Source organism: Mustela nigripes, chromosome 18, assembly GCF_022355385.1.
Source record: "Mustela nigripes isolate SB6536 chromosome 18, MUSNIG.SB6536, whole genome shotgun sequence".
In the NCBI taxonomy this organism is placed as follows: domain Eukaryota; kingdom Metazoa; phylum Chordata; class Mammalia; order Carnivora; family Mustelidae; genus Mustela; species Mustela nigripes.
This window is the reverse complement of record NC_081574.1, coordinates 8,148,268-8,172,170: the sequence shown is the minus strand read 5'-3', so window position 1 is coordinate 8,172,170 and position 23,903 is coordinate 8,148,268. Positions and strand designations below refer to the sequence as shown.

At 40.7% G+C, this 23,903-nt stretch overlaps 1 protein-coding gene across 2 annotated transcripts in view; it reads right to left on the bottom strand.

The window, feature by feature from the left end:
* Positions 1-23,903, bottom strand: part of NEIL3 (nei like DNA glycosylase 3) — an 86,323-nt gene that overhangs the window by 37,478 nt on the left and 24,942 nt on the right. For both annotated transcript variants that reach the window (XM_059384231.1, XM_059384233.1), the window contains exons 2-5: positions 9,862-10,124; positions 9,647-9,751; positions 9,011-9,089; positions 8,552-8,758 (exon numbers count right to left, since the gene is read on the bottom strand). In XM_059384231.1, coding sequence (XP_059240214.1) covers positions 8,552-8,707 — 156 coding nt within the window. In that variant the 5' untranslated portion in view covers positions 8,708-8,758; positions 9,011-9,089; positions 9,647-9,751; positions 9,862-10,124. The remainder of the gene's footprint in view (positions 1-8,551; positions 8,759-9,010; positions 9,090-9,646; positions 9,752-9,861; positions 10,125-23,903) is intronic.

Sequence of the window (23,903 nt, the reverse complement as noted above, 5' to 3'; positions counted from 1 at the left end):
CCATCCCGAGACATCTATGTGGAAACGTCGTTAAAACCTCTTAAAACGTCGTTTAAGACCACATTGGGTATCTGTCCTTCCTTGCTTACATTGACTTAATGCTCGTCAGTGCATGTTTTTAATCTTATTATAAGGAAGTATTTATTTGTTTTTTTTTTAAAAGATTTTATTTATTTACTTGACAGAGAGAGATCACAAGCAGGCAGAGAGGCAGGCAGAGAGAGAGGAGGAAGCAGGCTCCCTGCCGAGCAGAGAGCCCGATGCGGGACTCGATCCCAGGACCCTGAGATCATGACCTGAGCCGAAGGCAGCGGCTTATCCCACTGAGCCACCCAGGAGCCCAGGAAGTATTTATTTGTATTTGTCTACATAATCGGGCTTATTAGGATCATAACATTCCCTGATTTTTTACTTTATTCTCTGCCTTCTGAAAACCCAGATTGTTTTCTGGGAGGTTTTCCACTCCATAAGGACTAGTGGTCACCGTTAGGGGCTAGACTAGACCAGCTGTCCCATTATCAAAACATCCGAATTTAATTCAGCAGTAATAGCTCATGGGGTTTTATTGTAATTGGCTAAAAAAATATTTAAGTGCACAATTCATATCACCTTTTCTGTGCCACCCATTCTTTGAACCACTCTACAATATACAGTTCAAAAGAGAGCCATCAAAAGAAACAGTAAAAACCAGGTTAAAAAAAACATATGGGTTTTAATAAAAACCACTGCCTTTAAAAAAAAAAAAAATCCAGGTAGTCAGATGCCCCAGAGCTCCAACTAATGTCTATCAAGAAGAAATTCAAACCTAGCTTATCCTGATTTCTATCTGAGATTTCCCTCCCAGGGAATGTTGAACAATTCACGAAAGGGGTCTATAAGGTCCTGCCCCAGGACTGTCTGGAACTTTACTGTGGGGAATTTGGTTCCATAGACAGCTTATGGAGAGCACAGCTGAAACATTCTTTGTTACCAATGCTAAGGGGTAGGTTAAAAAAAGTTTTTATACCCAGGATTAATTCCTCAAGGCATCAGAGGCTGTCCTGTTGTAGACACATTACTGTCAATGATCAGAGTTTTTAGACTGTCTAAGAGATCCAACCATGGGAAGTTTGGCTATTTAGCAAAAGAAAGTCTCAGTGGATGGCCTTCCAAAACTTTATGGTTACAGGACCACATATTTAAAAGACCAAAAGGGAGTACATGCCCTTGTAAATAAATTCTGTTGTGCTTAGGAGGATGAATCCAAAAATATAAAGGCCGATATACTTAAAATGCACGAGACCATTAGATCTCTTAGCACAGCCATCAGTGAAAAGTGAACTATGTCCTTCTGGCTGAGGGGGCCTCAAAGAGAACCACAAACCAAACCCTTAAAGGTGTACTCTAGGTCTTATTTTACTGGTGGTTTACCCTCTTCTCCATGACTGAAAATAACACACGATATGACAAAAAAAGAAAAAAAGAAAAAAAAAAAAGACATGTTGAAGAGGTCATGAAACGAACACCTCTCCACATACTGAAAAGGAACATGTTGTGGCCCAGCGACAGTGCCCAGGACGACACAGAGGCCGGCAGAAGGGAAGAGCAGGAAGGACAGCAGGCGCGGCAGAAGCCGCCGAGGAAACAGACAGACCCGCAACTGTCAGAGGACTTCAGCGCCGCTGAAACCGGTCCAGCTGCAGATGCTGCGTGACCTTGGCTGGAATACATTTCGGAATTAGTTTTTGAATACTTGATGAGGTGTTTGGGAATTAAAATGAAATGTTAGCATAATCTCTTCCTTGCACACACGTATAGATCGCATTTCTCTCTAGTATTAGGAGCTCCCCAGCTGGGAGGCCCGGCAATCTTGAGGCTTTCCCCTGCCAGATCCAGCAACCACTGTCATGGCACTTTCCACACGGAACGAGTGTTTGACTGTGACTTACGTTTCTCCTCTGACTGCCTCTAAGCTCCATGGGGACAGCGACTATGGTGTTTAACTAATACTGTTGAGAGCTTCAGACAATGCCTGGAGCAGAGTGAAGGTGTGTGGGGTTAATTAATCCCTCCTCCTTCCCCTCCGAAAACTCCCCGTGGCTTTAAAACATAGGCTCACTCACAGCATAATGTATATACGTGTCCAGTCACCACGCTGTACACCTAAAACTAATGCAACACTGTGTATCAACTATAATTTAATCATTAAAAAAAAAAATACAGGCTGTCTCCCCACCTACCATTCCATCCTTACTTAACCTTTCCCAGGATCTCTTGGCAAAAATTTCTACTCTACCATCTGTTTCATCTCCTCTGAAAATTATTAACAACCCAGTCTCTTTCTTTCTTTAAGATTTATTACTTGAGAGAGAGTATGAGAGAAAGATCATGCGATCAGGGGGAGGGGCAGAGGGAGAGAGAATCCCAAGCAGACTCTTGGAAGCCCAACGGGGGCTCGATCTCATCATCCCAAAACCACAATCTGAGCTGAAATCAAGAGTCAGATGCTCAACTAACAGAGCCACCCAGGCACCCCCAGTATCTTGTTTTCTAATGACCTGCAAAGGAGTGAGGCTTACATATTCGAGGGCCACTTTCTCATAAGGACCAGAAGCTAGATGGGAGTAAAATACCATATTAACCAGATTATCCCATAAAGTAAGCTTTATGAAAAGGTTTAGGAATTCTGTTTAGGAATTCTTCAGGGGAAGGGATTTAGGAAAGGACTGATGTATTTTCAGCAACCAGTGCTAGCAAGCGCTGGTTTCGGTTTGAGATGTTTACTCAGCATTTGAATGGTTGCTTTAAAACACGGATTCTAATGCTTCGCTTGAGTTTTGAGGGTAATGATACATGAAGATCTTTTAATTCAGTTGTCTATCATTTGGGCACTAGACTCAAGTTACCTGATTCCCGGCACACTATCGTTTTTAAAATAATCAGCTTTGGAAAATATACTTAGGACATAATAAAATTTTTGACTTATGACTGACCATCTCAAGCACTTGCTTATATTTTTAGTCTTTTTTAAAAATTCCATTTTAGAAGGAAATTTTTGTATACCCATGATGGTCTGTTCCACTTATTTTGAGAGCTACTGTGTATGAACTGGCCAAGGCTTTTGAAATAAATCTAAGATTTGCAAGATATTCACTTGTCCTATGGTAGAATCTGGGGTTATCACCTCTTTGTATGAGCTCCAGCTGCCTAGACAAATTCAAAAATTAATTTCCACAAGCCTATTATCTTTGTTATAACGATACACAAATGCCCAATATATGCTTGACTTGCTCACACTGACCCTTACAATTCTGTTATTGTGTGATTTGAACATTTCCTCCTCTCCACCCCGAAACAGACATGAAAATCTTCTATGCCACAATTTTAAGTATGATTGAGAAGGGTTCACCTTCCCATTTTCAAGTGGCTTAATAATATGAAATTGTCAAAACATAGATCTTCAGAGACAGCACACGAGTTATTGTGCTGATCACCATTTATCCTGCCTATCCATGGGTGAACTTTTCAGAACAGACCAAGACTTTTCTATAGATAAATGCTCCACTTCTAGTGCAACTGTCTATTTTCCCCACAGAGAAAAGAAAATACCACATTTACTTTCATAGCCCCTCCTCCTTTTTTGCCACATGCCTCTTTCTCCCCTAATACAACAACACTTTGCTAATCAGAGGTCACTTACCTACCAATTTAAACCATCAAAGAACCTAATTTTAAAACGGTCTCTAAGCACCCAAAGAGAGGTCTTTAGGTTCATACATCAAAACATATTGTACAATTTTTTAAAGAGCAGAGCCTTCAAGCATTTACCCAGAGGCTAAATGCTTTGCACATAATTTGAGGGCACCAAATGATCGCAAACCCTTCATTAAGGACAAGAGCGTTCCTCCATTATATGGGTCTGGCAAGAAAGCCCTATCTGGGAGAAAACAGAGCAAATAATTACCAGGACACTTACTTTGCTAGACACTAAGCTAAGAGTTTCATGCATCTTCTAATCTAATCCTGACCAAATCAGCAAAGATGTGAGTGTATCACCTCTATGGGAGAAAGTAACAAAAGAGCTAGAATTCAAAATCAAGATGGTCAGGTGCTCTTTTTTCTATATCAAACCAAATACTTTGCTGTTGGATCAAAAGCTACAGTGGCCATGAAAAAAATCACCTTCCTTAGTCTCCTCATCTGTAAGATTGTTACCCGTTCTCCATTATCCTTTGTTCCACGACTCCATGTAAGGCTGAATGCTGATAATAATGTCCCACAGTCGCTAAGGTGAATCCATTATCAGTCTGCGTTTAAAAAGGTAAGGGATCATATAATGCATGTTCTCGATCACGGTATCTCCCCTGCCAGGTTAGTATCATATTGCACGTCCTATAAAATTATAAAACCCCTTTGTATTGAAAGGCATAACCTTCCTTTAGCTAGAAAATGAATCTCCGTGGATTAGCTCATCCCTTCATACAATGGCACTAAAATGAGCAATGATTTCTTTCTTCCCCACTATGAACAAGAGGAAGAAAGGAGGAAATCTTTTATTGTGTGGCTTCACTATTTTCTGGTGGTAGGAACTGTCACATAACATACATAACAAAATACACACACTCATAACGAAACAGTCCTGACTGAATTTAGTTTTAAATCCTTTATCATTTTGGGCTATTCAAAACTCTTCTGTTCTCCATCCATTTAAAACATTTATTAAGTACCTACTCTCTTCAGGACACTGTGAAGGACATAAAAAGATGAGAAAGCATTGTTATATTGAATACATGTATCAAACCTTAAGGAGGTATAGAACAGCGGGAGCCTCATGTTTCAAATGAAAGGAATGCTTATAAATAAACTGTTTCATATCTCGTTTGGTGAAAAGGAGATTGAAAACATATGCAGATTACACACCGGACTTCCCCGAAACATTGTATCCACCCAACAATTAAAATCGGAGGATTGGCTCTTAGCAGCTCATCAACCAGAAATGTTCATTGATATTCCGATACTGTTTCTTACCATAAGGTTCCACGAACTCCAGCAGAGTTTTATGCAATGTGCTTACACAGTGGCATAATTTTATGCTGACAAGACGGTGGATCAAAATTCAGAAAAAGAATATAATGCATGCATGACTAGCAGATGCGGAGATCTCGGACGGGCAGGCTTCTTCAAAACGAGGATCAGTTGTCACAAGGAGATCCACATTAAAGCGTGTTCTCTCTGAACTCCAAACTGAAGCCAAAAGTAAGGAACACTATCTGATACACTAACAGGTTCATTAAAGGCACCAGCTACGTAGGTGGGGAGGGGGTTTCTGGTTGGTTTTTCAGTACAGGGTTACCTGAGTTATTTTAAATGCCCACTCGCTATTTCTTTAACTCTCCTTTGTATGTTTTTCATGGTCAGTGCAATGTAAAGAATAAAGAATGCAGTTGTTAACTTATTTTTAAACTCTGCCTTGTGGAAACTAGTGACTTCAAGCCAGCAGCAGAAACATTTAAACAGCTTTAACTCCCTACCATAAATGCCTGGGAAACACGGGATCATCTGTTACAGTAATGACCATGTTGGAGATCAGGGACAACCTACCACATTTTGATTAAATTTACTATAGATCCAGCAACCCTCTAAAATGCAAAAGGCCCTTTCTGTTTATGAAGATTATTATTATTGTCATTATTATTGTTATTTGATCAAAAGCCCAGCAAGTGAAACCATGGCAAAATATTTACTATATTCTCAATAACCACAAAGAGATTACTATCAATTCCATATTGATTTTCAAATCCAGTTCCCATAAAATCAGATTCCTGATCCAAGCCTAAAGACGTATTCCAATTTTTAATACCTCTATGTCAAGTTATTAAATAGAACAGTTTTAAGGGCAGGCTTTTTTATTTAAGGGGTATAGCTTACTTAGTACTGCTTCCGAGAGATGTTAACAATTGCCCAAGAATTAATGAAGCATTTGCATTCTATTATCAGGTTGTACTCTCTTGTACAATCTGAACAGAGGATTTTAAGTCCTTAGAAGAGAATTCTCAGTGAAAGGCAACTGATAACTGAACAAAAATACAAATGGTGGGTAGATATAACCAAAAACCCAAGGTCTCACTTTCCTAGTTAATAATCACTACTATCTCTTTGGCAATGTGGCGTTTCTGCTTCTGAATTATCCACTTCCCCACTGAATCTTTTAAAAATGAGAAAAGCCATAGTTAAGAGAATAGGCTTTGGATTCCAAAAGAGGGACCCCCCCCTCTTTACCCCTGGTTCTACTCCTTCCTAGTCCTGTGATCTTGGACAACTTAATTAAACTCCCTCTGGACCTCCCATTCCTCATCTGTGGAATCATAGGGTTATCTTTTTCCCAGCTACATGAAGTGTAAAGGTTTTTCAAATGCTGTTAATGCTTTGCCACCAGAGATAACCACAACGAACTTCAAGGAAACATTCCCGCTCTTTTGGCCTGAATACCAAGGTGGTATTTATTTAAAACATGAAGCTGAATTCTCACAGGAGAAAGTTTATCTCATTCATCTGTGCATCCCCAGGAGCTAGCATAAAACCTGACACAAAACTCAGGACTGTTCAATGATGTAAATCATGATATACATACACATATTCAGGCCCTATCCATTTCTTTCTTTTTATTTTAAGATTTTATTTATTTATTTGACAGAGAGAGATCACAAGTAGTCAGAGAGGCAGGCAGAGAGAGAGGGAGGGAAGCAGGTACTCCGCTGAGCAGAGAGCCCGATGTGGGGCTCGATCCCAGGACTCTGGGATCATGACCTGAGCTGAAGGCAGAGGCTTAACGCACTGACCCGCCCAGGCGCCCCAGGCCCTATCCATTTCTGAGCCTTGGCTGCCTTTGCTTCGGAAATAGCAACTTGGTCCCCTCTTTACCTCCGCAGCCAGCCCTCCCCCCTGGATTCCTGCAGCCCTCTCCTAAGTGAGGGTGCAGTATCTACTTTGGCTTTCCCCCAGTCTTTTATTTTTCAAGATAGAGTGACCTTTCCAAAGTGTGCGTGGATCTCACCACACTTTAAAGAGCCCTCTCCTCCATTCCTTGTAAGATAAATACAAAGTCCCTAACCAGGTCTACAAAGACCTCCACGGTCTGGCTCCAGCCCAGCAACCTCAAACAACCTACCTTCTAGCCCATTCTCTGTTTTCCAGTCACACTGCTTTTCTTTCAGTCTCTCGAACATTCGAAGCTTTCCTCCTTTGCGAACGCTCTGCCTAACGCGTTCTGCCCGCCAACAACCACCCCCAGGGGTTGCTCATTCCTTCTTCCTCCTTCATACCTCAGTTTAATTGTCAGCCAAGCCTCTCCTCACCTCCCTGAGTCCTTACAGAACCATGTAGCAGAGCCTTCAGAGAATTTATCAATTTGAATTTATGTTCTCAATGGTTGTATGTGTACCTTCCCAACTCCAATGCAGGCTCCACAGGGGAAGTGTCCGTTTTTGCTCCTTAGGCAACTTGAGTATTCAAAATTTTGTGGAATACGTGATTTTTAATAAACATTCATATTCTAAGAGAACACTCAAGATCCAGCCCAGTGGTACCGTGCCCTGATTTTGAGAAACACCACAGTAAAAGAATAGGTGCAGAGCACTTAACGACATAGAGAGTTAAAATAAAGAAAACACAACAAGTTGGAAGAAGATGCAAAACTTAATTCTCTTCCAAGTTTGAAAAATATTACTTTCTCAGACTCTCATTTCTTTCAAGTTGTAAGCATATGCTAATTTCATAGCAAGCCGCTTTTTCTTCCTGGACCAAAGGCTAGGAGCGAGTTTTGCAGGGGAAATTAAGTACAGCACAATATTGCATACATCCATGAAATACAATCATCCACACATCTAAAGGGCTTTTAAGGCATGATGGCTTAATCAGAGTATTTTTAGTACAAGTCCTAAATTCTTAACAAATGCAAATCACACCATCTGCAATGAATGCCTTGAGTGGTCAGAAGCTGTGATACAATATATTTTAAGAAAAAAGAAATTCACTTAAGGGAAGCAGAGCTGGGTTCCATAGCCCCTTCATTAGATGGCAATATTAAGCTGAGTGGGAAGGTCAGTGCTGAATTTTCTGTGTGCAGTTTTGGAATTATTCGTTGTGCTACACTTATCAAATGCAGAATAGCAGGCAGGCGAGAAGCTGAAACTTCATGCTAAAAGCTCACTTAGAAATGTGAAGAAAGAAATGGGGAGCTCTGACAATATTAACAGCAGAAAATGCACCTATAGATGCGAGGAGACCATCTTTTGCTGGGTCATTGCAAGTTAAGCGAAGTGATTTGTAATAAGACACCTTCGACCAGTTCTTGCCCGGGCATCTCTCGCCGGCAGCCTTTGCGCAGCCGTCCAGTCCCGTCTAACTACCCAGGCGCGTGGGCACGGACTCGTCCCTCTTACAAAACTGAAGGTAGGGAAACGCTATGCCCCAGCGAGCCTGTTCCAGAGCAAAGAGATGACCTTTTGGGCCCTGGAAACCCAACGGGGTCTGTCCCCTGCTGACCCCAGAGCACATTACATGAAGGGCTCACCTGGGCGGAGACCACGGCCAGCGAGGCTGCGCCAGGCGAGACCTGGCCTCCCAGGCTCTGCAGGGCGCTTCCCCGCACGTCCGTCACCGCCTGGCCCGGGCGCACGCGCGCCCGAATTTTCTCTCCATTTAGAGTACAGCCGGGTCCTTCCACCATCTCCCGGCCGGGGCTGTGGCTCGCTGGTTGCAGACCCCGCGGAGAAAGCCGCTGTGTGGGTATCGGCGCGGAGAGGAAGTTCAAATCTCCCGCGCTTCCTGCACCGCCTCGGACGCCCCGCCCCGCCCCCGAGCCCCGCCCAGCCCCGCCCAGCCCCGCCCAGCCCGGGCCCGCCTGGCCCCGCCCCAGCCCCTCCCGGTGAGGTCCGCCTGGCCCCGCCCCAACCCGCCCACAGTGCCTGGAGCCCACCGAACCCGGCTGAACTCGAAGGGCCCAGGCAATTGGGACCTCAGAAACTCTAACCTTTGGCTTTGAGGTTTTGCTCTTGTCCTTGAACTACTCAGCACACGTCCATTTTGTGATGTTGTCCTCTTGTTCTGCCCTAAAATGCAAAGTCGTCTCAGTCTGGGCAGGCTTTGGTTCTTGTATGCCCTATTCAGAAGTGGGTAAGGAAGCGAGGGACTCAGGAAAGGGCGCTTAGAACAAGCAACGTATGTTTTCTCCTGTGGAGTTAGCATATTTTCGTAAATGTGGCTTTATATGCCACATATACTTTAGTCTCTGTATTAAAAACCCTTTCATTTTTTGAGACAGCTGAGCTAAGTGAGCTCTACGCGAATTCATCAACCATTCTTTTATGGGATGCCCCAGATGAATGCTATTTGAAATTGCTTTGTAAAAGGCAGGGCTCTATACAAATATGAAGGCAATGCGTAGCTTTTCAAATTTACACACAGACGCATACATATAAATACATGAAGCTAATGACTCCATACAATTTTTAAATAATAAAAAACCTACCCTTTTTTTGAAAAATAAAATACAGCACATTAAAACAGAATGTTACTCTGTGATGTGATCAGTCTATCACCGTGCTGTCGTTTGACCAGAAGAATAGTAGTTAAACCTGATCTCAAACATTTAAGAAGCATTACATACCTCTCTGTGGGGAGCAATCCGTGATGGAGGTAGCGGGATCACACTCAGGACTCTTTGTACTTTACTCCCTTGTTGAATGGTTGTTTACTTTTCTAGGTCAAATTGCTAAATAATCGAGAAAGAATCCTAAATTCAGTTATAATCTTTGCCCTTTGCTGGAGGGAAGTGCTATACACCTTAGTGCTTCTACCTTTGCATTAATTATTTGTCGGTACCTAGTAAATTATCCCGTTTTGTCTTTTGGAGTTCCTGCGGGTCAGGAACGTGGCAGTGGACTGGCTGGGTGGTTCCGGGGCAGCGTTTCTCAAGAAGTTGCCATGAAGATGTTGGCCAGGGCTGCGGTCACAAAAAGGCTGGATTTTAGCCAGAAGATCCACTTCTAAGGGGCTCCATGGCACGGCTGTGGACAGGTGGTCTTGGTGTGTCATCCTCTGAATCTTCTCCTGACAGGGCAGCTGAGGCCCCCCGGAGGTGTGATCTGAAAGAGAAGGCAGGGAGAAAGCTGTAATGATCTTTATTACCTGGTCCCTGAGGTGACACAGCCAGGCCTTCTCCCCTTCCATCTGTTAGAATCCAGTCAGTCAGCGGAGCCTACAGGGGGCAGAGATGAGGGGTGAAGCTTTGTCTCTAGTAGAGAAGAGTATCCGGTAATTGGTGGCCATATTTTAAAGCCATCATGGTCCTCATTAATTCATCACGGACTTCTCGTTTCTCTTCAGCTTGCGCAGTGTGCACGTCTGCATCAAATATCATCTTTAGCCAGAATCAGGTGTGCTGTTCCCCACAGAGCTCAGTGAGCTGGGGAGGAACACTGCAGATACTGAGACTTCATGGATGCATCCTGAAGAGCCAAGCCGGGTTTTGTTTATATGTGACTCGCCTTTGGGTCTGTTGATACTTCTCTCTGTTACTTTTCCTTGCATCCAGTTACAAGTAAAATCACATGAGTTACGCATCTGCGGCGCCTCGAAAAGAGCCACCTCACACCCCTGCAAGCAAGCCTACCCCAGAGGCAGACTCTCGGTGCTCTTCTCAGACTGTGTCAGATTTCTCCTAACTGCCATCCTTCCTGCCCTTAGCTTTTCACAAGTCTTCTGAAGCACAGTGTATTCCCTGATGACTTTGTATAAGTCATTTGTTTTCTCTAAAACTCCCTGTCTTCATATGTAAGATCAAATATATTTTTCCTGTTAACCTCCACAGGACTGTTCTAATTTCCAAATACCAGAATATACGTGAAAGCTCTTTGAGAAATGTAAAAGGCTCTACAAATTCAAGGAATTAAGATGCATTCTGTTTGATACTCTTAGAATTTTTTCTGTGTTTTGTTTCTTGGCTCATGCTGTTATTCTTACCTTTTTTTCTTTTTACTTCCTCTTCAGCCTCGCTTACTGAAATTTTCTCACTTAAAATCCTAGTTGAATGCATATCCTCTAAAAAACCTTCCAAGTATGGTCAAAATTAATCTCCTGTTTTCTGAAGTTGGTTTTCCAAACCTACCTCGTGTTAGAGTTAATTGGGTGCATACTGGTCTCCCACTAGAGTCATTCCTTGAAAACAGTAGAGGAACTGTCCTGTTTATCTTTAGACTTCCCATAGGACCCAGGGTGCTCTTTTACACATAACAAACTTTCAGTGACTATTTGTTGAATTCAATTATGATTATTAACTTATGAATGAAATTATTGCAACTTTGTGTCCCCAAATACCTTTTCTTATATTTTTAGTGTTATTTTTATGAATTGAGATTTTATGTTCTCAGAAGTCCTTGCTAGTGGAGCCCGGGTGGCTCGGTGGGTTAAGCTTCTGCCTTCAGCTCAGGTCATGATCCCAGGGTCCTGGGATCGAGCCCCACATCGGGCTCTCTGCTCAGCAGGGAGCCTGCTTCCTTCCTCTCTCTCTCTGCCTGCCTCTCTGCCTACTTGTGATCTCTGTCTGTCAAATAAATAGATAGAATCTTTAAAAAAAAAAAGTCCTTGCTAAAATAAACATCAACAAAAATAGGTAATACATTAAGTTACCCTACAGTATACTTTCTTTATTAGATCAACAAGCTAAGAATCTCGATGTATCCTTGAGGAAATCAGATCAACCACATGTACAATCATTTGTGTACATTCATTTTTACCTATTTATCTTCACAATAACCACAAATATTATGTATGATGGTCAGGATACATATTTGTACTACATGAATAAATAAATTGTGTTTCAAACCACTGGTTATTTTCCATAATCACATGTAGGCACCAACAAAGATACAGAAATGAAGCCCAAATTTTCTGACTCTGAGGCCAATATTCTTTTCACTAGCAGCACAGGTAAGTGTAGATGAAATAAAGATGTCTAAAACACTGGAAAAGATAGCTTTCTCCAGGACCTCAGGTCTCTAATATACAGTTCCTAAGCACTAATGGAAAACGTGTTGGACAGGGTAAGAAATCACCAAAAGGAGATGGAGAGGAGCTAAACATAAACCTGAGTTTTACTTCCAAAGATTTGCATTAATAAAAACATACTTATGCTTGCTCTGTGTGAGGCACTGAGTCAGGCTGCACACCAAAGATTACAATGTAGGTAGGGATGCTGACATGAAAAGATACAAGAGGAAAAGAGAGCCCATGTTATATACCAAAAAGGATTTGAAGACTGAGAGAATTCACTGTAGGGACACATCACTCAGAAACATGTCTGGGAGATGCTCAGAGACAAGATGAGGTCTGAGCTAGTCCTTTAAGAAGGAAGGCCCTCGGCAAGTAAAAAGGTCAATTAAGAGCATTCTAAGAAAGAGGAATACAGGCAAATATGTGATGTATTTGAGACACAGTGATCAAAGACTTGTCAGGCAGGGGCGTACGGGTAGATAACCCTGGAAAGATTCGTAGGGACTGCTGTGTGGAGAGCCCAGGAGAAGGAACAGCAAAATCCATCTTCCTGGACAATGGGCAACCATGAAACATTTGAGCAGATGCCCACAAATTCACTAGACTTATCTACTAAAACTGAATCCAGAACTCCGTTCAAACTTTGAAGAGGAACCCACTCTGCAGTTTGGATCCCTTATTTGTTAATTCTTCACTAAGAAATAGATGGGGATGCCTGGGTGGCTCAGTCAGTTAAGTGTCTGCCTTTGGCTCAGATCATGATCTGTGGGTTGCTGGGACCGAGTCCCGCATCGGGATCCTTGCTCATTGGGAGCCGGCTTCTCCCTCTCCCCGTCTGTGTTCCCTCTCTCACTGCGTCTCTGCCAAATAAAAAGAATAAAATCTTAAAAAAAAAAAAAAAAAAAAAAAACAAAAAACAGATGGGTCACAGAGGCTCATAGTAGGTGAGCATAGCTGTTTACATAATGCTGAGTTCATAACACTTTAAAGAGTCCTTAGTTCAAAATTCCTCCGTTTTCACTAACAATGATCCCAGATACTTATTTAATGTTTCTAAATCCCAGGCAGCGTTCAAAGCATTCTGCAAATACAGACTCTTTTGATCCTTGCAATAATCCTCTGAGGTTTACACGATTCTTATCTTCATTTTACAAATGAAGGAACTGGCACAGAGAGGTTAGGCAATTTGTTCAAGGCCACAGCGTTGGGATCCAACCAGGCAAGTCATGGCCTTCGCCAAATATTTTCAGCCACATCAATTATAGTACACTGGCCTTCAACCAGACATTTTTCGCAATGAGCTTAAGAAATGCTGGTTTAGAGGAAAAGCAACCTTTTAGTCACCCTTAAATAGGAATTAAAGTCAACGAAAAAACCTTCCCATCGTGTATTAAGTTTTGACATACTTTGGTTAGTGAAACTTCGTTTTCAGCCCTCTCTTTACAAAGTCTGTGGGCAGCTTTTTTAGGTGGAATGATAAAAATGTAACTGGGGGAAATTTCTTTAATCTCTGTGTTTTACATAAATTACCTGAATATATTTAACAAGTAGAGAGATAACATCCATCCTCTCTCTACATCCTCTTACTCTGAGCTCTGGATAGAGGAAACAGTCATTAGTGAACATGAGGTGCAGGTGTTTTTGGTGATATTTACTAAAGAGTCTCCAGTTTCTACCCATTAAGAGAAACTTTTAACAGTAGACTACCAGAAGAATAATAAAACGCACAGCAACAGAAGCCATTTTGACAGTTTTATTGTTTGAGGCAGGTAACAAATGTTGAGACTTTACAGAGCAGTGGATTTCGTTCCACTGCAAAGCCTGGAAGTGCCAGGTAACAGTTTTCTGCCAGCACAGTCACAGTCGAAATCGCAAAACCAAGCTGGGCCTCCTAGGTGATGCACGAAGCCAGTCTGACATAGGGAGACTGTTCAGAGTGTTGTGGAATCCAGGACTGTGCTGCTTTAATTCTAGCTTTGTTTTGGACAATTCTCCGCAGAAGGGATTTTTCTCGTTTGTTTTGTAACTTAGGCATATTAAGGAAGTAAAAGTAGTTTCTGAGCATGAACTTGATTTGGGAGAAGTCAATACCTAAAAGCTATCAAGCACTCACAGAGGAGCAAAATAATCCCTTCGTGAGGGTTTTCCCCCTTGAGAGAAAATAGGAGAATTGATTTCTTTCCTATTTTGTAATAGACCAGTGAGTTATTTTTTGTTAATATCTTGGGGCAACATTCCTCATCAGTCTCCGCATCCAGAGGATGTATTACGGATGAGTCATGAAATGCTCCATTGACTCATTCATTCAAAAAACCATCATGGGCTCCTCCTGTGTTGCAGGAAGGGGGCTAAACCCGTGGATACAAATAAAGGTCAGAGATCTAGGCAGCTCACAGACTAGTGCAGGGAGAAGAGCAAAAGAGTGCCAGTTCTCTAACAGGTAAGCTCTGAGCTCCACAAGCAGATGTGGAAGGGAGCCCTGGGATTCCAGACACCCCAGCTCCCTTTTGAGGAAGAAGAGGGAGAATTGCATCAGAGTCAGAGGAGGGGGTTTTCAGGCAGGTGGGGGAGAAAGAATTTCTGAAGCCAGGAGGTGCGAGAGAACGTCATATTAGGGGAACTGCTAGAATGCCCAGAAGACAAGAGGTCAGGAAGTGAGAGCTGATGGTGGCCAGAGAAGACAACAAACCAAGGTTATGAAAGATCTAAGATTGGGGCGCCTGGGTCGTTCAGTCATTAAGCGTCTGCCTTCTGCTCAGGTCATGATCCCGGAGTCCTGGGATTGAGCCCCTCATCAGGCTGCCTGGTCTGCTGGAAGCCTGCTTCTCTCTCTATCACTCCCTGTGCTTGTGTTTCCTTTCTCACAGTCTATCTCTCTCTGTCAAATAAATAAAATGTTTAAAAAAAAAAAAAAAGAAAAATCTAAAATGATATGCAAAGAAGTATGGATATTATTTTTAGAGTAATGGGGAGCAATAAAGAATCCTATGCAACAGAGTAACACGATTCCATAAGCTTTACTTAATGGTCACCAGAACAGTGTAAAGCAGTGATTCTCAACAGAGGTGAATTTTGCCTGTTTGGAGACCGTTGGTCACATCTAGGGGGAAGGGAGTGCTATCGGCATCTAATGGGCAGAGGGTAGAGATGCTGAAAAACAGCTTATAATGCACGAGACCTGTCACCACAACGAAGAAGCATCCAGCCAAAAATGTCCAGAGTGCTGGCGTTGAGAACCCCTGGTATGCTATGCCGCCTCACGCCCCACTCCCCAAGTTCACGCACCAGTCCCTGGGACTTGTGACTATGTTTCCTTGTACAGCAAAAGGGCTGTGATGTGACCTCGGATTGTTGGATGAGGTGAATAGTGTGGATTCCCCAGGTGGGCTCAAGGTAATCCTAAGTGCCGATGAAAGGGAAGCAGTAGAGACAGAAACAGAAAAGGTAAGGTGAGCACAGAAGCAGTCAGTGAAGGAGACATGGTGGCACCAGGCTGTTGCCTTTGAAATAGAAGGAGGAGCCATGGGCCAAAGAATGCAGGGGCCTCTAGCAGCTGGAAGGGGCCAGGACAGAGGCTCCCTGAGAGCCTCCAAAAGGAGCCAGCCGTGCTGACCTTTGATATCAGGCCAGAAAGACTGCTCTTCGAGTTTTGACTTCAGAATAGTCAGAATAAATCTGTGTTGTGTTAGGCCACTTAACTTGTAGTTTGTTATAGAAGCAGTAGGCAATTAATACATCTGTTTTGGAGAATGGGATCGATGGGAAGCAAATCTTGAGGCAGAACGAACAGTAAGGAGCTTTCAATAATGCCAGGGACTTAACTGAACACTACCACGGTGAGCAAGGCAGGAAATGAACAAAATTCCTGCTCTCTTGAAGTTTATAAATTAGGGATTTATATGAGTTCTTGTTACACTCCAGAAAATAATCCCTTGTACAATGCTAATTTCCTTTCCCCTGTCCTTTATACGTCAGCTAACTTTCTATTTTGAGTCGAAAGTTTTATTTTTGACAAATTCAAATTTATCAGTATTTCACATTATGATTCATACTCTCCTCCCCATCCAAGGTCATCTCAGTGTCATAAAACATCTCTCTACATTTTTTTCTATTAACTTTATTTATAGTTTTCTTATGATCAATTAATTATTGCTGCCAGGTATTACTCACTTTTTCAAAGAAATGTCATTAACCCTACCCTTGCCATGTTCCTGTAGAGGAATAGACTTCTCACACCATTGTCAGGACCAGCTGTGTGACTACCTTTGCTCAACGGAGTGTGAATTCTCTTGTCTGGTCATAAACTTGCGAAGGAGAAATACAATGTTTATTGTTGGAAACCAGTGAAATTTTGGAATGGTTCGTTATGAAGCATAACATAGGGAAATGTGATTGAAACACTTATGTTTACACTTAAGTCTTTTAACTATGATGCCATCACTGTCATATGGAAACTTGTCCTTAATATACAAATATGTTTGTTTCCTCTATTGTGGTTCAGGGATCCATCTGATCCTGCACAATTCTATGCTATTTTTATGACTGTTCTATTTTACTGTATCTTAATGTCCTGTGAGTTCCTGCTTTTCAGTTTTCCTTCTCAAAATTATACTAGCTTTGTAGGAATGGTCAAGTTTTCAAGTTATATTTAGACAATGTTTCCTGTTCTCCCCCAAATTCTGCTCGAAATATTGACTATAAATACATTAAATATGTAGATAAGCTTAGGAAACCATTAATAGTTTTACCATGTTTTGTCTGCTTTTATTAAGGTCTCATTTATTCAATTTTTAGGAATTTTACAAGTCTCTAGGTAAAGATACTATGTTTTCTTCCTTGGTTTGATTCCTAGTTGTTTCCTTGTTTGGGTTGGTATTTTAAGTGGCATGTTATTCTCTATTACAGTTTTAGTTGCTGTTGTTGAATTTCCATTTCCATGGAGGCTCTAGACTCCAGTGTGAAATGGAAACACCCAACTGGGGAAGAGAGGAAAATACTAGCACTTCTCTGTATGCTTATTTTTTAATTTTACTTTAACATTTTTATGTTTAGGCAAAGAGTATCTAGTGTATTAATATAATAGTTATATAATAATAAGAAGAGCTAATTTTTAGGAGCATTAACTTTGTGCTAGGTACCACAAATGCTTTCCAAACATGAAATTACTTAATCCTCACCATATCCGAGGTGGGTAAGTGTCACTGTTATTATTATTACTATTATTATTACTATTCTCACTTCACAGACAAGAGGAGTGAGGCAGAGAGTGATTATGTAGTTTGCTTAAATTCACACAACCAGTAAGTAATAGAACCAAGATTTGAAAGCGAGAAAATCTTGTTTATGATATATACACCACTTTGTATGTAAACTGTGTAACTGCAATTTATGAATAAATATTGGGGTCATGCTAGACTCGAAGGATCAGTGGGCTTGCTTTTTAAAGATTGTTATTTTTTTAGGTGTTATCTATCAACTTTTAGGGGAACCAATATTTTAAGACTAGCAGAAAAATGCTGTTAATCTTTGAAGTTTATATTGTATCTGGCAATTCACTTAACTTTTTTATTAGATGTCCTAATTTGTTCATTCTGTTGGGTTTTCTAAGTAGAAAATCTTATCATTTCCAAATAATGACAGTCTTATCTCTTCCTTTCCAATTCTTATCATTTCTAATTATTTTCCTTGTCTTATTGTGTTGGCTGGGGCCTTCAGTATTATATTGAATAGTAGTGGTGATAAGAGATATCCTTACTTTGTTGATGTTAAAATTTTTTCAGTAAGCACTACCTAGCTGAGCCTTTTATGTAAATACTTTTATCAAGTTAAAGACATCATATTTGTTCTCAGTTTTCTTAGTTTTTCTTCTGTTTTATCAGTATTTAACCTCAGAACTTATTAAATGCTTTCTGTATCTACTGAGATCATTTATTTTTCTTGTTTAGTCCATTATTATGATGAACTACATTGATAGAATTTTGATCAGTAAACCATTATAGCATTCCCAAAATAATCCCTTCCAATTCACACCCTATCATTCTTAACCGATTATGAATTTACTTGGCTACTGTTTTATTTCATGTTTTCTTATCTGTGTTCAGAAGTGAACTAAGACAGCTTACTCTTTTTCCTTTGTATTGTCCTTATTCAATTTTTATACCAAGATATTAATATTATAAAGTGACTTGTGCCATCTTTGTTTTTTCTGGAAGAGCTTTCACAAGATAAAACTATCTGCCTTTCAAACATTCACTTATCAATCTTTAAAGGACCCTATTTCAACTAACTCTGAGGTATTTAGTTAGCAAAGAGGGATACCAAAGGTGTGTTATGGCATTTTCTAGAGGAAGCTGACTTATTTGGTTAGATATTTTCTGCAATCCATCATAAGATAAGTGAACTTTAAAGTTTCATAGCAGAATTTTGAAATTCATAGCATCTGGCAGTTTGGAAAACACTTATGTATATTTGTTTCACATGTCCAACCGCTTTTGAAGACCATTTCCCCCACGACTCCTGCCAGATTATTAATAGAATCAAAATAACTATGTCAACATAAACGATGTTTTATTGGTCAAACGGAAAGACAAAAAAGAGATCAGGTCCCAGAAGGTGATTACTATCAAAAAATTCTGCTGGGGACCATGTTTGTTCCAATGAGAAGATACATCAAGGTAATCATTCTTCCAACATGCAAGATTCCCACTACAGGGAAGGCAAAGGGGCAACTGTTATCTGCCTTGCCTGGGTCAGAATGTGGGGATGGGTTTAGTGAGGAGCTCCCCTTAAGAAATAAGAGCTGAGAAACAGAAGTCTTACTGGCATTCTTTAAAATATTTCATCTATTTATTTGAGAGACAGAGAGAGAGAGAGAGAGAGAACGCGAGTGCACAAGCCTGGAGAGGGTCAGAGGGAGAGGGAGAAGCAGACTCCCTGCTCAGTGGGGAGCCCAATGTGGGGCTCGATCCCATAACCCGAGGATCACTACTTGAGCGGAAGGCACATTCATTATTATTTTTAATGGTTTCTGGTTTTACACAATGAACTGGAAAACTCTGACAAAGTTAACAACCCAGTCTGGGTGCTTGTTTGTAGGGACAGCAAAGCATTTGGAAAAATGAAAGCAAAGGATGTGGCAGCTGACAAGGAAAGCAGATCCTACGCCAAATCCTTCCGGCCACTATAGAGAAGACACAGGGGAAGGTCTTGAGCCTGAGAATGAACATGGAGTTTGTTTTTCTGTTTATTTATTTATTTATTTATTGTTTGGGTCAGACCTGTCTGATACAATGAACCTGGAGTTTAAAACAGAAATGCTTCAATTATGCCATTATGCCTTGTCATCCACTTTGCGGACTCACCTGGATGGTGTAGAGGCATGATTTGAAGTTCAGGCAACACTGAAATTGAGAGCTGGGGAATGACAGCAACAGATGGACCTTGCTAGCATGAAGCAATCGAAGGTGTGCAAAGTCTGAGCAAAAATACTCAATCCTGAGCTTGACAGACCATATAGAAGCAGGTTATATCATTAGCTAAAGGTCAGATATAAATACAGTGAGCTTGTTTAAGACAGTTGGGTATGCACTATCATTCTCAATCATATTTATGTACCTGGGGGATAACTTGACAGCTAGATGCGTATCCGTCTCTTCCTATGTAATAAAACAAGTAGAAATCTCAGGAGGTGCCTGAGTCCAATCCATTGTGTTTGACATCTTAATGAGAACACACCAATTAGAATATAGTAAAATGGACTCATATTTCTAACAGAACAGAGGGGTCCATTTCAACAGCCAAATGCAAGATCACCTCTTACCCTAACTTTTAGCATATACTTTTAATTAGCTACCAAGGTCAACAACAAAAAGAAAAACTCAGTCTTATTTGTAGATGTGTTGAAACCCATTAAAAAAATGAATAACAATATTTTGATATTGTTCATTTTATGTGGACAGAGTTCAGAGTTTATCTGTTAAGCCTCCAGAAGGATTCTTTGGCATTTCTCATCTAATTATGGTTGGCTTGGACTCAATTTGAGCTAGTGATTAAGCCACAACAGGCTCTATTTTCCATTATTAATCTCTTGGACTTGAAAGGTTTATCAGACCCAAAGCAATTAGACATTTAAAATTCTGGGTTTTTTGCATACTTGCTAAATACTGACTCCTGAGATTTTTCTGTTCCGCTGTTTTCATATGCGAAGCAATTGGAAAATGCTAAGGGATGTGTGTGTGTGTATGCACGCGCGCACGCGTGTACATACCCATGTACACATACACATTTCATAGTCTTTCAGTATTAGCATCCATCTTCACAAAATATTCTACTTTAGATTAGCAAAGCTGAGAAACTCTGCATTCCCTTCCTGCACTAATTTGGTGAAGGCATCCAGAGCCATATCCTAAATGCCTATTGGAATTACGCTCTAGCTCCTATGTGGAGGTTTGCTTCAGCAGACGTTTTTGTGACAGCTTGATTATCAATGGTGTGATTAATCCCTTGGTGCACGCACATCAGGACTTGCTTCCAGGGTTGAGTGTTACTGTGAAAGGGACGGCTTAGCGCAACACATGGGGAATTCACAACTCCCCAGAAGGGAAGGGGTAAGCATGACAACTCAGAAAGAAGTGGTGAAGCCAGTTACGGAAACATTTGCAAGGGTTCCAGATAAAATCATTTTGCACAAATCTCACCTCAGAGTCTTTCGAACTGACTAGGAAGTGGATTTTTTTTTTTTTTTAACAGCAGGGCAGTCAATAATCTTCCTCAGTATCACTTGGATTTAGTGCTTCATTTGAGAAAAAGGAGTGATATTTCAAAGACAGAAAAACACTACTTGGAAGATTTCTGATTACCACAATGATGCCTGATGGGAGAAAGTCTGTGCAGCATCCTTGCACGAACACAGAAAGTTTTAAGGAGTTTTCTTTATGGAAACTCTTCTAGAAGAGTAGAAAATGTAGAGGCATAAGCCTCCAGCAGAAGTTTGAATTTGGCTTCTGACTGATTTGTGATTTCTTAAGAATTTCTCTTTTGGTGTTAGTTAGGGATGATATATATTCAGCTGCATATAACAGACAAGGGTATCTTCTTCTCATATCTTAAGTCTGGACATAGGCAGGCAAAGTTGGTGTTGTGGCATGGTATCGTCAACATCCTGGCCTCATCCTGGCCTTATTTTGTCTTTCTGTTCCTTCAGTCTCATGGTTACTTCATGGTTCCAAGATAGCATTCTCCACCTCTGTAGAACCTCCTTCTGCATTCCTGGCAGGAAGGCTAAGAAAGCTCTGAGGAGGAAGAGCTGGCACCCACATCAGGAAAGCAAAACTATGTAGAAATTCCTGGTAAGTTTCAGCTTATATCATTGACCAAACAATGTCATATTCCGGAATAGAGTCTGAGAAATGGTGTAGATATTTTTTATGTTCTTTTTTTTTTCCTCCTTCCTTTTTCCTTCTCTTTGCTTTGTTTCTCTTCTTTTCTCCTTTTTGGCTGTACTGCCAATAAAAAGTAAATGGGGGTTCTTTTGGTAAAAACCAAGGAGGGGATGGATACCGGGTAGGCAAGCAGCACATTCTATCACATGTTGCTTCAAGATATTTACCCGTATCCATTCTGCTTTAGTGATGCCTGTGACATTCTGATTCTTATTTTGTACACCATGCCTTCTTATCCTTATTTTGCTTGATTAGAAGAGGATTTCATTTAATATAGCATTAGTGAACAGAGCCGATGCTCTCAAGGAGTAATGGCATCTTAAGAGGTTGTTGCTCAAATTCATTCCTCCACAGTGTTCCAAAAGAATACCACCAACCACCCGATTACTCATACATGTAGGAAGGCTAGGGAGGTGTGCTAGGTCGGCAACACCGGAGACAAAGTCAAAAGCAAATCTGCCATCACTCTTCACATAGTGGCCCTGAGAGTTGAAACCTGAAGGATAAACTATGTTGATACTAAAACCCCAAAGCAAACACTGGTAGAACAGGATATATAGACAAATCCAATGGAGATTTTTACCACCCTCTATCAAATGCCGTAGTAAAATCTACAAGGTAAACCATATGTTGGGAAATTAAACTTATTCAATAACTTTAAAAGGCTTGATGTTTTAAAGTGTGTTAACTGATAATGATAGACTTAATGTAGACATCATAGCATAAGATATCTAGATAAGCCCAAACATTTGAAAATTAAAGAACTCCTTAATGTCAAGAGATCAAAGATAAAAAAAATCACAAGGGAAATAAAAACTTAATTTGACTAAAATTATAATGAAGGGACTCCTGGATGGCTCAGTTGATTAGGCCGCTGCCTTCAGCTCAGGTCATGATCCCAGGGTCCTGGGATCGAGTACCGCATTGGGCTCCTTGCTCAGCAGGGAGCCTGCTTTTCTCTCTGCCTCTGCCTACCACTCTGCCTGCTTGTGCGCACCACCCCCATCTGACAAGTAAATAAATTAATTAAATCTTTTAAAATTATTATGAAAATATAACCTGTGAGCATTTGTGGGATGCTGCTAAAGCAGTTCCTAAAAAGAAAATTCTTAAATTAGGAAAGAAAAAAAGATTTTAAAGATTAAAAAAAAAAAAAGATTTTGGGGTACTCTAAATTCCTACCTCAAAAAGCTAGAAAAAGATAAGCAATTGAAACCCAAATATACAAAAGAACAAAAATAGTAAATATGAGTATAAATCAAGAAATAACAAAAGAACAATGTAGAAAATCAACAAAACCAAAAGTATCTGAAAAGATAAATAAAATCCATCAAACTATAGCTAGATTGATAAGGAAAAAAAATGTTAAAAAGAAAACGAAATCTATTTTCAGGAATACATGAGAGGGCTTTTTAAAATACTCTAGATATTAGAGGAATAAGAAAGCAATATTTTGAACAACTTTATGACAATGTACATGACAATTTAGCTGAAATGGACAAATTCCTTGAAAAACACAGGTTTCAAAACTGATACGACAGAAAATCCGAGTAGCCCCATAATAGCAGAGTTGAATTTGTCGTCAAAATCTCCTCACTACAAAAACTTGAGTCTTAAATGGCTCTCTTGGTGAATTTTGGCAAACATTTAAGAAAGAAAGAATGCAAATCCTACATAGTTCCACTTAAAACAGAAGAGGAGGCAACAATTGCCCGCGTTGACTAGGAGGCTTCGAGGAGGCCTGCATTCAATTTTCCCCTCCTTGCAAGCTAATAAATTAACCTATTACTATTTCATAGGTTCTGGCAGAAGATGGGAGACTCCTGGATCAGAGAGAAATGACTTTATTACTCACAGACAGCAGCAGAATGAGCATCATTATGTTTGAGTCTGACCCCTTTTCTTGAGGACCCCTGAGGTGACACAGAAGGTCTAAGTGGATGCCTGTACATGCAGTCAACTACACGGCAGAGGAGGGATTCTGAGGCTGGAGAATTTACTGTCCTGTGTCTGTCTGGTGATCAGGCCCTGAGTAAAAAATCAGGAAAACTCGTTCTGGGTTTAGCTCAGCTATCGGCATATTCGTAGCACAGGACAAATCACCTATGTTTTGGAATCCTGCTCTTACTACCCATAAAACCTGAGGATTTGGACAAGGTGATCTCTCAGGACCCTTCCAACTCTTTAATTGTAACTGACTATGTCCATGAACTAAAGAGGGTTGAAAATGTTAGCCTCAAAGTATTTTCTGTAATAGAGTTAGGAGTATAAAGTTAAAGACATGGCAAGTTCCTTTGGTCAGGTTCTGGCCTGAAAACATCAATGGCACCATCCTATGATTCATAAATTAGCGAGGGATCTATAACTTTGCAACATTTCTATTTAAGGTTTCAAATTTGTGCTTCTCTGAATACTCTTTTCATGTCCATTTAA